The sequence below is a fragment of the Calliphora vicina genome, chromosome 3, assembly GCF_958450345.1.
Source record: "Calliphora vicina chromosome 3, idCalVici1.1, whole genome shotgun sequence".
NCBI lineage: Eukaryota > Metazoa > Arthropoda > Insecta > Diptera > Calliphoridae > Calliphora > Calliphora vicina.
Window position 1 is genome coordinate 80,276,749 of NC_088782.1, and position 13,182 is coordinate 80,289,930.

Below are 13,182 nucleotides of genomic sequence, written 5' to 3' on the forward strand. Positions count from 1 at the left end.
TGGTGATTTTTGCACTTTTTTAAAAGAAGGACAAAAAAGACCCATCCCATGAGGATTTAGTGGGTTAACATATTCTACAAAAATATTCTCCGTAACATTTTACATAGCTTTGCTGAACACATTATATACCTAAAATGTAAGGATCACATGGTTTCTTATGACGATTAACAATAAGTCCCAGAGTTGGGGGGGGGTTACCCTCAAATGAAATTCAGATGTAAACTTTCAAAACGCACATGTCTTTTTTTTTGTCTCCTCTATCAAAATTTATTGGTCGGACCTTGTAATTTTGGAAAAAAATTGATTTTGTTGTATAGTGTTATGACACGAAGAGTATTTGTCTGATCTAAACAATTCCGATGTGGCCGAAAACCTGCCTGTTCGTCTCTCAATGTCTGCTTAAGACACTGCAGTCTACTATTTATTATTAGAGCAATTATCGCAATTCGTCAAATCGTTTTTCTTTGGAAGCTTAATGATGACTAATTTCATCGAAGCTGGGATCATCATCAGATTGTAGTTGCTACGAAAGAAGATGAGGGGTTTTCTACACTGTTGTCTAATGTTACTAATTCTTTCGAAATGTTGTTTCCATCGACGAGTTTGATCTTCTAGGTTGGTAAGTAGCTGACCATTTGTATCTTTTACGGCTCATATTTTGATTCGAAAGTCGGCATATTAGTTGGTGGAGCTCTTTCATATTATTCGCTCCTGCAGCTGCTTCTGCTTCAATGGCTGTGTTTTCGAGGTATTTTCTTTTGTCTCTTCGGACTGTTGTCTTTACGGCCTTTGCTACGGTGTTGTATCGTGGTTTTAGAGTTGGGTCATCCAATTTCTGTTGTTTTAAGCGATTTATTTCCTGTATTAAATTCCAGGTTTTGTCCGATTTCCATACTTTCTATTTTGCTTACATTTGTATTCTATTACGTCCTTTGCTAAATTTCTAAGCAGGTTGCTTGTTTCCTCGCATGTTCCGTTACATATCTTAACAATTCTCCAACTCTATCATTCTTAGTTTTATCACGTAGCTTGGTGACATCTAAAGGGTGGATTAGCCGACTGTAATGTAATGTAACCTTAACGGAACGGAACAGCTGATCGTTTCTATTGTGTGTAAAGTAGTTAAAGCAGTTATAGTGACAAAATGTAACGTAACTGTAGCGTCTGAACCTGTTAAAAACAGAATTTCTTTACGTTTCAACGTGACATTTACTAACGGTGTTGTCAACTTGTTGATTTTAAAAGTCTTGTATAAAAAATACTTATGCTCAGAACGCTTAACAATATTTTCAATGTTCTAAAAATGTTGTAAATATTTCAATAATATAAATACATAAATAAAAAACAAAATGTAAGAAAAAATAAACTCACTGTTTATTGTTGATTTTTTGTTTAAGCTTTGATATTTTTACAAATAAAGCTTGAGTGTCTGTAATTCTCATTCACTCTATAGTTTGATTTGTATAATATCTTTAGTTTTTCTAAAGCCTTTTGGGAAAAGGTTTCCTGATGATCTGGCCTAAGCAACCAGTGACATGCGCATAGTTACAATGCAGAAATTGAAAGGTAGACAGACGAAGTTTGAAGTCGAGGTGTTGAAGAGGTACAGTGTGTATTACAAAGGTTTAGGTTAGTTCAAAAGAGAATGAGAAAAATGTCTGCCTTTCAATTTCTGCATTGTAAAAGGGGACAAAGGAACTAGCATATCCCACAACAATAAATGTCAGTGATATTTACTTATTATACAAATTAGTTCACACAAGCACAGTGTTGCCAGAAAATGAATTTCAAAATATGCTAAAACTTGAAAAACTAAGTGCTAAAATGTTCTACAGATGAAAAAAAAGTGCTAAATTTTTTCAATGTAACAATACCATTTTTATTTCAAATGTTACAAATATAAATTAAAGTTTTTTCTAATTTTGTTCATAACAATTGTTGACTTGTTTTAATAGATTACATTTCATATCGCTACCTTAATATAGAAAGGCCCTAACTAACATTTTCATTAATGTACAGGAGAAGAAAACAACTTAATAAAACTTAAATTTCTGTAGTTACGATTTTTTTTAACACAAAATTTTATGAAGGTCTTCATCCAATTTAATGTTGTGACACTTTATTTTATTAATGGTGTATTACGGGATTATCTATCGAAGTATGCAAAAAACTAAATTTTGGAAAAAAAACGAGTTAGGGCGTTTCTATATTAAGGTATCGAATTATTAATTCAAACATTTTTCTGAAAATAAATTGGGAATAAGAAATTGTAGGTTATTTTATAAAATGTAGTACAAACATATTTAAATAAATATTTTAATTTTTAAAAAATATATTATATTCAGAATTTAATATTCTTTTATATATGTATTTCACATTAAATATACATATATAGTTTTTTTAAATATACTTTTATATTGAATTTCTGTTTTTGTTTTAAAGAATAAAATAACAAATATTTTTTATAACTTCCATGTTTTAATGAAATAAGATTTTTAATTTATTAATACATTTATCAATATTATTCGATACAAAAGCTATTAGAATACCTACTGATTATACAAAATAATTAATTGAATGATGATCTTATTTTATTTGCAATATCATTAGTTATATTGTAAGTGTAACAACATGCATTTTCGATTTTTAATCCTTCTCGAATTTGTATTATTGAACTTAACAATTCTGGTTTAATTCGATTACGAATTTTATTTTTAATTAAAGCCATTAAACTAAAAAGTCTTTCAACTTCGGCATTAGAAAATGGTGAAATGAGTAATGACAATAGAAAAATAGACAATTCTTTAAGTACATTTTCACCGACAGAATTTTTAAAATTATATACTTGAATCCAAAAAATCATTTTATCAGATTTTTCATCCCAATCTTTTTTTGAGATATAAGAACACTGATTTTGAATAATATTTATATCAGTTAAACTATACTTGAACTCTTCTAAAATGTTTGTTATTGGGCTCTTTACATGATTTAGGGTATTTTGTATAGAAAACATGGAAATATTTTTTAATATTGTAAAGCAAAAGATTTCTTAGTTAATTAACAGGTTCTTTTAAAAATAAAATGCAAATATTTCGAATTTTCTTCTAATATTCAATTGAATTTTTTTTAAGCTAATCGCTTGCTTTATTAAATTTACAAATTCATATCCTAAATACGGCGATGGAAGTAAAAATTCATGAGAAGAATCTTACTATTAATGTTTCAAAAAAAATAACTGTTATTATTTTCACTTTTGTTTTTAATTTCTTTAAACTACTGATATAAAACAGTTGTAAAAATGCGTAACACATTACATAGTTATAAAAAAAGGAAGTAAATTTGTGCGTTGTGTTCATTTATTAATATTTCATTTAGTTGAAATATTAATAAAACTTATTTTTTATTTCTCCAAAAGCATTTTATGGAGTAAAATATTTTTTGGAAGTAAAAATTTGTTCGAGAAAATTTTTTTTTATCAAGCAAATTATGCTAAAAAGCATTTAGCATAATTTTTAAAAATTTCAATGCATTTTCAAGAAACAAAATGCTAAATCTACCACTGAAAGTGCTAAAATGGCAACACTGCACAAGCATTTATAAAATGTATACTAATAATAGTCGAAAGTAATAAGTTTGAAAATATTAAATTAATATTTTGTATAGACAAATTAAATTAACAAATTAGGGCCATTATTACAACTTGCCTTTATGTTCGAAATAGTGAAAGGTGAAAATTTAAGCAATAGGAAAAGGTACCCTTAAAGTTAACTATTACTATTGCGAACATAAAGGCAAGTTGTAATAATGGCCCTTAGTATAAAGTACAATACAATATTAATTAATTTTTAAGTTATCGGACCTTTAATAAATAAAGTCTGTATGACAATAATAAATAATATTTATAATTGTCTCCTAATGGGTTAATATAAACATATATGAAGTCACTTCGAAGCACTTCACAATGATGATGAATACATTATGTGTAAAAATATACGGTTTATATGTAAGTACTATTACCAAAAAAGTTTAATAATTTTTTTCTAAAATCGCAGAAAAAAATTATAAAATCGCTTGAACAGTATTTAAAACAATTGTGTTGATAACACTTTCAAACAGCTGTTTAAATTTATTTGTTTATGTCAAAAACATATGACACTTTTTTAATGTTCTATAATCGCACTAAAGTGTTACGTTAAGTCAACATTACGGTTACATTACATCAACGGTCGGCTAACCCAGCCTTAAGCGTATATGTGTTTGCTGTGTATTTTTCCTGTATATACTTTTAAGTTTAATTTTCATTGTGGCTACCACTAGCTCGTGGTCGCTGTCCATATCAGCGCCTCTTTTATAGCGCACGTTCACTAATGTTCCTCTCCACTTTCGAGGAATACAGCCATGTGTTCCCATGATGTGAGATAGACCATGGTTGCCACTACCAATCTTTGCGTTAAAATCTCGTCATCAAGAGAATATCACGATTTGGTATTTTGCCTCAGCATCCTCCGTTGGTGTGTAGCATTGGACGACTGTGATGTATTTTCCGACCTTACTGGAGAAACGGGCAGTTATTATACGATCGGAGATAGGACTCCATGAGTTTAGGAATTTTCGTATATGGTTCGAGATTATAAAAGCTACTCCACTTTCGCTCCTGTTTTCTTTCCCACTGTATATCACAACGTTACATTTTGCAGATATTATTTCACCACTACCACACCACCGCATTTAACTTATACCCAAGCCAGAAACATTAAATTTAACCACTTGTGACTCTAATTGTGCGAGTCTTAGGCCCTAATTGTGTAAATCACTTGCGTTAAACGCTTCACCAACGCTGTTGTGAACGCGTAACAAAAAATATAAAATTTTATAAATCAATATGGCATTGCGTTTAGCCAACGGCGAAATATTACGATGTCACTTCTATTGTCAAATCTCTACGTAGCCGTGGTTGCCATTGTATAAGTTGATACTAAAATTTAAAATAAAAACATACAAAAAGATGTACTTATATCGTGTTGGCAATGCTGTAAGCCAAACAGCTGTATGGCGTTTATTTACTTTTGAGTCCATAAAATATTTGTTCAAGAAGACACAAAAATATAACAAATACTACGTTTATACGTAGCCTATTCACAAATAAAAATTATTTGCAATTAACTCACTATTTATATGTCACATTGGTTACGGAAAATTCTTGTTTTTATGAGATGCCGGATGGTAAAATTTAATTATTTGGTAGCTCTTTTATTGAATAAAATATGATACATTTTTTTATTTTTTTAAATGTAAAAATTATAGAATCAAAAATTCTTGTCCGTCTTGCAATCCAAGTAATTCAAAAACGCAATGAAATATTTAAAAAACGTCTTAATAAACTAAAAGCGTTAAAACATATGGCAATGCTTAAAATCTTATTTGCAAATAGTGTCGTTAATCAGGAATTGTTTTCGTGAGTTAGCTATTCGCAAATAAAAAATTAATTCACTGTTTATGTGGCATTTTTTTCTAATTGCAATATTTTTATTTGCGAATAAGCCGTGCGTATAAACGTAGTAAAAATAAATATTAAAAACATAAAAGTGAAGTTTTCTGCTGGGGTAGAGAACGATACTTGTGGAAGCTCAGTACCGGAATTCTGTAACTTTTTAACGACAAAATTTATAAGTTAACAATACTTATCGTTAAGAGATACTCCGAATTGAATTATACGGATTATTTTCGTTAAAAATAGTCGGTAAATAACCACATTTGTCAGGTTAACAACAAATAAAATGTTCCAGTTAAGCCATAACGATAATTGTTAAGAAGTTAGTTTTGTAACATAAATATTTGAAATAAGCCGTTCTTTGAAAGTACGATTGGTCAACCTTTTTGTGTTTGTTAGATACAGACTGATTTGAGTTTTAAATATACAAATTAACTTGCCTTAATTATCATTTGCTTTTAAAAAATAGTATTCGAATTGTAAGAGCAACTTTTATATGGGGCATAATATCCTTATTTAACACATTTCTGGAGTGTATAATGTTTATCCCTATATTCAAATTTCCTAGTGAGCAATTTATTTAGCGATGTGATACGAGCATAAAATTATATAAAAGCTAAAAAATCGTTTTTAAGACCATTTTCTTAGAAGGAAATTCATCTGAATTTTTCGACGGTCCAACAACAACAAATATCTAAATTCTGAATCAATGATCACTTGTGGTGGCATAGACATATGGATTACACTGGGTTAGTTTGATTTTTAGAAAAAAACTCTTGTTCTTCTGTTTTCAGTAGGTTTCGCGAATATATGTATGTATGTATGTATTTGGGGGAGCTGGTGTTTGATTTTTAAATATAAATGCGATTATTTATTCACACGACTACAATTTTTTCTACGAACACGAAAATACAGTGAACAATTTAATAAATAAAAATGATTTTTTTAATTTTAAAAATATTGAAATTTATATTTTTAACTATATTCGTCGTTAATATGTATTACCGAGAAAAATCGTTAACTTCAAATACTGAATATTAAATTCGTTAGAGCAACCGATATTTTTCGTTACTTAACGACATCGGTAGGAATATATATAAAAACTTACATAATTGCGGTACTGGGCAGACATTTGATGCTAGTCCAAACCTAAAGTAGTTACATAAGTATGTTTATTTCAGAAACAATTATATTTAAAAATGTTTAAATATTTGTTATTTTTTTAAGAATATTTGACCACTTTTTAAACTAGCGCCAAGAAAATTGAAGCGTTAAATTTGACAATCAAAGTGACAAAAAAAGTAAGCGTTGCGTTGTATAAAATGTACAATTTCAAACAACTGCAATCACAATAACGTAAGAATCAGATTTTACAACGCGAGCCGTCACTTGCTTGAACGCAGTGATTTGCAAACTGTAATTTAATGCAACGCAAAGAAAATGGAGGCGTTGCGTTTTATAAAATTAGGGCCTTAATGTTTCTTTAAGCGTTCTTACGTTCCATTGTCCAATTTTTATCCGTTTTCGTGTGCCAAAGGTCGTCAACGTAGTAGGGGAATCTCCAATTTCTGTTGTATTCATTAGTTGTGTCCGCGTACTTGATAATTTGTAATAATTTGCAAATTATCACTGAATGTTACAAGATTCCGTTCGTTTACTTTAAAAAACTTGCAACGAGAGAGTTAAAGGTGACAGATAGAGAACATGATATTTTTTACTGGACAATTTTTGTCCAGTAAAAAATATCAACATGAAAAATATGTTTAAAACAAATTGTTGCAAATGTAAACAAAACAATCAAGTTGAAAATTAACATAATTTAAAAGTCTTGCAAAAAAAAGAAGTAAAATAACACAAAACAAACGTTTTAAATTAATTTATAGTAAAATACAACTTATTTTTACAAATTGTTGTTCGCGTACTTTTTTGATATTTTTTTAGATTGAGAGTAAATGTATTTTTACGCTCTAAATTAAAGTTACTGGATAATTTTTACTGGAAAGTACGCGAACACACTTATTGTAGTAGTTTCGTTGTTGTTGTTGTAGCAGCAGTGATTGCTGAGTTGACAGCCCTATGTAAATATGCCTAGCTTATTTAGTAAGAACAAATTCAAAAAACAGTTACTTTATTTCTCCAGTTGTTTTACACTGAGTTGATACATAATGAGAAATGTATAAGAGAGATTGAAAAGAGAGTATGGTGATCACTGTAGTAAAACCACTATTATGTGATCTTTTCTGTGCACATACATATTTATATATTATATACATTACTAAATTTTTCTTTGGTTTTACGATTTCATTCAATAAAGGTTAGGTTAGGAAGGGTGTACATTGAGTGTACTTCCACCCAGAGACCTTGAGGTCCATTGTGATTCCCTTCAATAGAGATAGATAAAGATGATAGCATTAGAGTAAAATTCAATTCAATAAAAATTATACTTATTTTTTCCATTACGCACTAACGTTTTGATACAAAAATAGAAAATATTTGTAGGTAGATATCATTATTATTGAGTAGAATATAGAATAGAAAGAATTTGGCTTGGTTTTGAATTTATGAAAATAAAAAATTTATGAAAATAAAAAAAAAAAATGTTCAAGGAATATTGCTTGTACGGTTTACTGAATTAAAAAAAAAAAAATGTTCAAGGAATATTGCTTGTACGGTTTACTGAATTATTTTAATAATTTTATTTTTTATTTAGTGAATAAAAATTGTTAAAAATTTTATATTTTTAGGTGCAATCACCTCATAATGCTAATGGCTACTACACTATATATGGCGATGAGACAGATTACAACGACCACTTCAATGCGAAACTTGTGACTGGAGCAACAACTGAAGTTTATGCGAGGACTGGATATTTGGGATTTTTAAGACGAACCGAGTGTTCGCAATCTGCTTCTATTTTAGATGAAACTACTCCAAGCATAGCAAGTCGCGATAGTGATAATGATTCACTGAATTCTTTAAATCAGTCACATGTTAATTTGGCATCAAATGCGATTCAATTAGGAGATCAGCAATCAAATGATCAAGAACAACATGATGCAGTATATGTAGTGGGAGCACTAGATGAAGTTATAGCATTGCGTGGAATGAATTATCATCCCATTGACGTTGAGAATTCAGTTTTAAGATGCCACAAAAAAATAGCAGAATGGTATTATAAACAATTTTTTCTAATTTTTTTCTTTTTTATAAAAATTTATTATTATCTCATCATAATTTTAGCGCTGTGTTTACATGGACAAATTTACTGGTAGTTGTCGTGGAACTGGATGGAAATGAATCAGAAGCTCTAGATCTAGTTCCTCTTGTCACAAATACTGTATTAGAAGAGCATCAATTAATAGTTGGAGTAGTAGTTGTCGTAGATCCTGGTAATCATAAAATTATCATATTAACACAGTCCTATAATGTCACTTTTTACTTATTTGCTGATTGTGTCGGGAAATAAAAAGCAAATAGTTATTGTGTGAAAAATATTTGGTATTTTGCAAAATGATAACAATTTACATTGTGCAATGGAGTAAAATTTGAAGCTAATACATGTCGGCCTTTTTTCGACGGCGTAATTTTTCGAGAATTATAAAATATACTTTAGTTTAGAAATATTGGCCCATAATCATAGTCAAACACTAAAGTCGGTTCTTTTTAAAAACAACTTTAAAATAAAAACCTGTTTTTTATTAATTTGCAACTATAGTCAAAATTAAAGTATATTTCAAGTTGAACTGACTTTAACTGGGTGCCTCCCAAATGTAGAAAATGTTTTCATCAGAGTATGAAAACAAACAAAATATTTCGCAAACGTTTGCAAATTGTACAAAACAAATCAAAATTTTTATATTGCATTGTACATGAGCAAAAACAAAACAAAAACTTTTCAAGTGACAAAGAGAGAAAACGAAACGATTGGCTTTTCACTCATCTGCATTATTTAATTTACCGTTACAATCGTACATTTGAGTACAAAACAGATAGAGAAACGTATTTTTTATTCGTTTTGTTTTTTTTTGTACTGTGTTCTCTATTATAATGCGTAAATCATTTACCAAACGTTTGTTAAACGTTTTTTATCAGAATGTTTCAATATTGTTCTTACTCTTTTCTTTTCTAGCTGCGTACGTTTATATTAATGTACAGTTTGCGATCATGAGCAAAAACAATACAAAACAAAATGGGACAATCATTCTCATTGTTTATGTTTGGTTTTTGTTTTACTCACTGCAAAGAACAAAACAAAACGATAGCAAACGTTTCGATTTGTTTATTTCCGTACTCTGGTTTTCATACAATATACAACAAAAGTGGCAACGCTGAACAGCTGACATACAAAATTAAAAAAAAAATCCAAAAAAACGTAAACAATAAAAGTAACCGGGACATCTAAAGAAAGAATGTTGTTTGTTGTGGAAAAATAGAAAAGATAAGATTAATATCATAATTACGATAATTTTATTGATAACTGTTCAATAATTGCAAAATCTCTACCAATATCTTGTAACTTAAACATTTTTTGCTTTGTGACGAATGATGTTCATTTCATTGTGCTTTCGCGCTGAGTAACAACACACATATTCTTGTTCTCTTTAAAAGAGCGTAACAAATGTCTCATTTTTTCAGAAATTCATTAAGCATTGTTGTTGGTTGGTTTTTGGACGAAGCAAAGCAAACACACGCGTTTCAATTACAAATGAACACAAAACAACAAAGTCAGAAATAAATAAAAAATTTTAGAGAATTTCGGTCGTATAATGTGTATTCTTTTATTTCCTTAAAATTTAAATTACATTCATTTAATAAATCGGTTATATCTGGCAAAAATTCTAAATCTAAACATTCTTTATTTTGTTCTTATTTTAAGTGTTTGACATTATGTTTACTGGGTAGCTCTCTCACCAATACATCTTCATTTATATTTTTGAACATCACTGATTTAGAGTCGACTTCAGCGTCAGAAGTATATGAGTATACTTTAACTTGTCTATGATAGACCTAAAGTCCACTCTTAAGTAAAGTCGAGTTTAATTCTCTTAAAATGTACTTTATTTTTTACTATGATTATGGGCCATTATACTTTCTAAATAATTAGAAGTGGTTTCCTTATTGGAATGTGGAGGAGTAAAGCTTTTAATACTATCAAAGCCGTAGCAAATTCGGCTTTGCTTCTCTCGCAGTGGCGCCAATGCTTCATTATTCAGGACAACGAGCACCTTCGTAATTGTTCCTTCAGGAGCTTGACCACTTTCCAGTTATGGGTCGGTAAGTCAGGATTCCCACTCTGAATGTGCGCAAGGACCTCCTCAGGGTCATGCGGTTCCTCCGGAATGACTGGGATTAATCTCGGTATGCGAGGTATATCACTTACCGTTTGTTAATTTAAACTTTGTAAAAAAAGTAAAGTAAATAAAATGGATATTAAAAATTTTATTTTATTGATATTAATAAAGCCAAACAAAACTTAATCCCTAAAACTAGCTCTTTATAATTTCTTACTAGATTAACTCCAAATTTTACTCAATAGCATCATGGAAAAAGTATTAATATATAATAAATACAAATTTTTTCCATAACAGTTAATGATTGTGAAAACAAAAATTTTGTTTACCAGCATGGAAATACGCGAGCTAGATTAGTGTCGCTCGCTAAACACTCTTTTTTAGTGATTCAGTTAAAAAGTTATACTACAACTACCTAACAACAAAACCAGTTTAAACAAAAAAAGTATACGCACGTCGACATCATACGAACTCAAATCTGTTTGATTCATAATTAACCTCAGCCTGACTTATAATTTTAGGAAAATACTCAAGTTACTTACTATTGATTCAACTCATGCATGTTTAATTTTAGTGTTAAAACAGTATTACCATAAATATTTGTTTCTTGTTTATTTTAACCCATTTTTGTGTAATTATACAGAATTCGGCAACATTGAAACACACAACCTCATAATGAGCATTTTAATGTTCGCATTTGAATCATACTTATTTTGCATCGTCTATACAAATTGAGTTAAGTAGAGTCGAAATCAACAACGTCATAAATATTGTTAAGTATGAGTATGATGATTACCTCAAACTTTACGAGTAGATATGAGTCTCGACAACATCACAGAAAAAAGTTTCAACATATGTAAATATTATGATTTGATTTCATTGATTTTATTTCATAACATTTATAAAAAATTTCTTAAATAGTATGATTTTGTTCATATTCAATGTTTTCAAATCAAATCTAGAAGGCTTGACAAATATAATTTCATTTATATTTTTATGTTGTTCAAAAATGTTTAAAATTTTCCTTGGAAATTTTTTTATTTGTTTATAATTTTTAGCTACAAAATGAGAAAATATGCCCGAAATTTATTCAATTTCTTTAAGAGGATGATATGCTTTATGTTTGTGGATGATTTATTATGTTTAATGGTACATATTTTTCCGTCCATCAAGAACAATTTTTTAATATTTATGAACATGTTCGTATTCTGAATGAAAAAAGTTTGGGAAAAAAAAGTCATGTTCGATTAATAATATTTATTACAAAATTCATTCCATTTATGAATTTCTTTTTTCTGTGATTGTAATAAATATGAATGCGTATAAGTACAAGACATTTTGAGTCATGATTCAACTCTATTCACTTTTTCACTACCCATTGCTGATCTCTGATCTGTAATGCAAACTAGTACGAAAATTAAAAAAAGGACATTAATACTTGTTTTTAACATTAAAATACTTATAAGCTGGGTAAGATTAAATATGACAAAAAATTAATATAAGCAAGCAAAATAGCTCAAAAAACATAAAAATATGCTGAATTCTTGCAGGAAAAATCAAAAATAAGAGTATAAATTAATTTTATTGTAATAGCCATTTTTTACAAATTGTTTAAGTTATCTTTATTTGTTACATAAAAAAAATTATTAAAAAAAATCAAACCGACGGACATTAATAGATCGTCTTTAAGTTTTATAAGGATTCTCGAAACCAATATTCGAGGTTTGGTTGTGGGTAAAATACTCAAAACCAATATTTTCTTTAATGAAATTATAGTCGATGTGTTTTTTTCCTAAAAACTTGCTTGAAAAACATGCCCTGCTTATAAGATAAGATTTACATGGTTAAATAAGTATACATTTAAAGTGCCTATATTAATTATGTATTTCTGTTTCTAATTTTAGGTGTTGTACCAATAAACAGCAGGGGAGAAAAGCAACGAATGCACCTACGGGACGGATTTTTAGCAGATCAATTAGATCCTATATATGTTGCTTATAATATGTAAATAAAATTTCTTATACATTTATATTGTAATTCCATTATTTATATAATTTACAACAAAAAATGCATACATACATATATACGTACTAATAAATTAACAAATTATAAATTATTAAATATGCCAGCATATTTATACGATGCAATAAAAATTAAAAGAAAAACTTAGTTTAAAAACGTCGTATTTTTATACCCTTTAAGTTTGTTTGTTATTCCGTTTGTAATTTATAAAATATTCATTTGCGATCCCATAAAGCATTACCAAATGGGGGTCCGTAACTAAACTTCAGTTTTCCTAATAATTTTCAAAGCTTCTATCGTTACCCTGCAAGCAACTCAAGTAACTTTTAATGCATTATAAGTTAGCTTTTTCTCAGCTAGTTGTGGTTGACTCTTAGA

General features: G+C 28.9%; 1 protein-coding gene across 2 annotated transcripts in view; it reads left to right on the plus strand.

Moving 5' to 3' along the window:
• DIP2 (disco-interacting protein 2) overlaps nucleotides 1–12,960 on the plus strand; it is a 282,433-nt gene extending 269,473 nt beyond the window's left edge. For both annotated transcript variants that reach the window (XM_065505424.1, XM_065505422.1), the window contains exons 15-17: nucleotides 8,236–8,660; nucleotides 8,732–8,880; nucleotides 12,687–12,960. In XM_065505424.1, coding sequence (XP_065361496.1) covers nucleotides 8,236–8,660; nucleotides 8,732–8,880; nucleotides 12,687–12,790 — 678 coding nt within the window. In that variant the 3' untranslated portion in view covers nucleotides 12,791–12,960. The remainder of the gene's footprint in view (nucleotides 1–8,235; nucleotides 8,661–8,731; nucleotides 8,881–12,686) is intronic.
• Nucleotides 12,961–13,182: the final 222 nt, after the last annotated feature.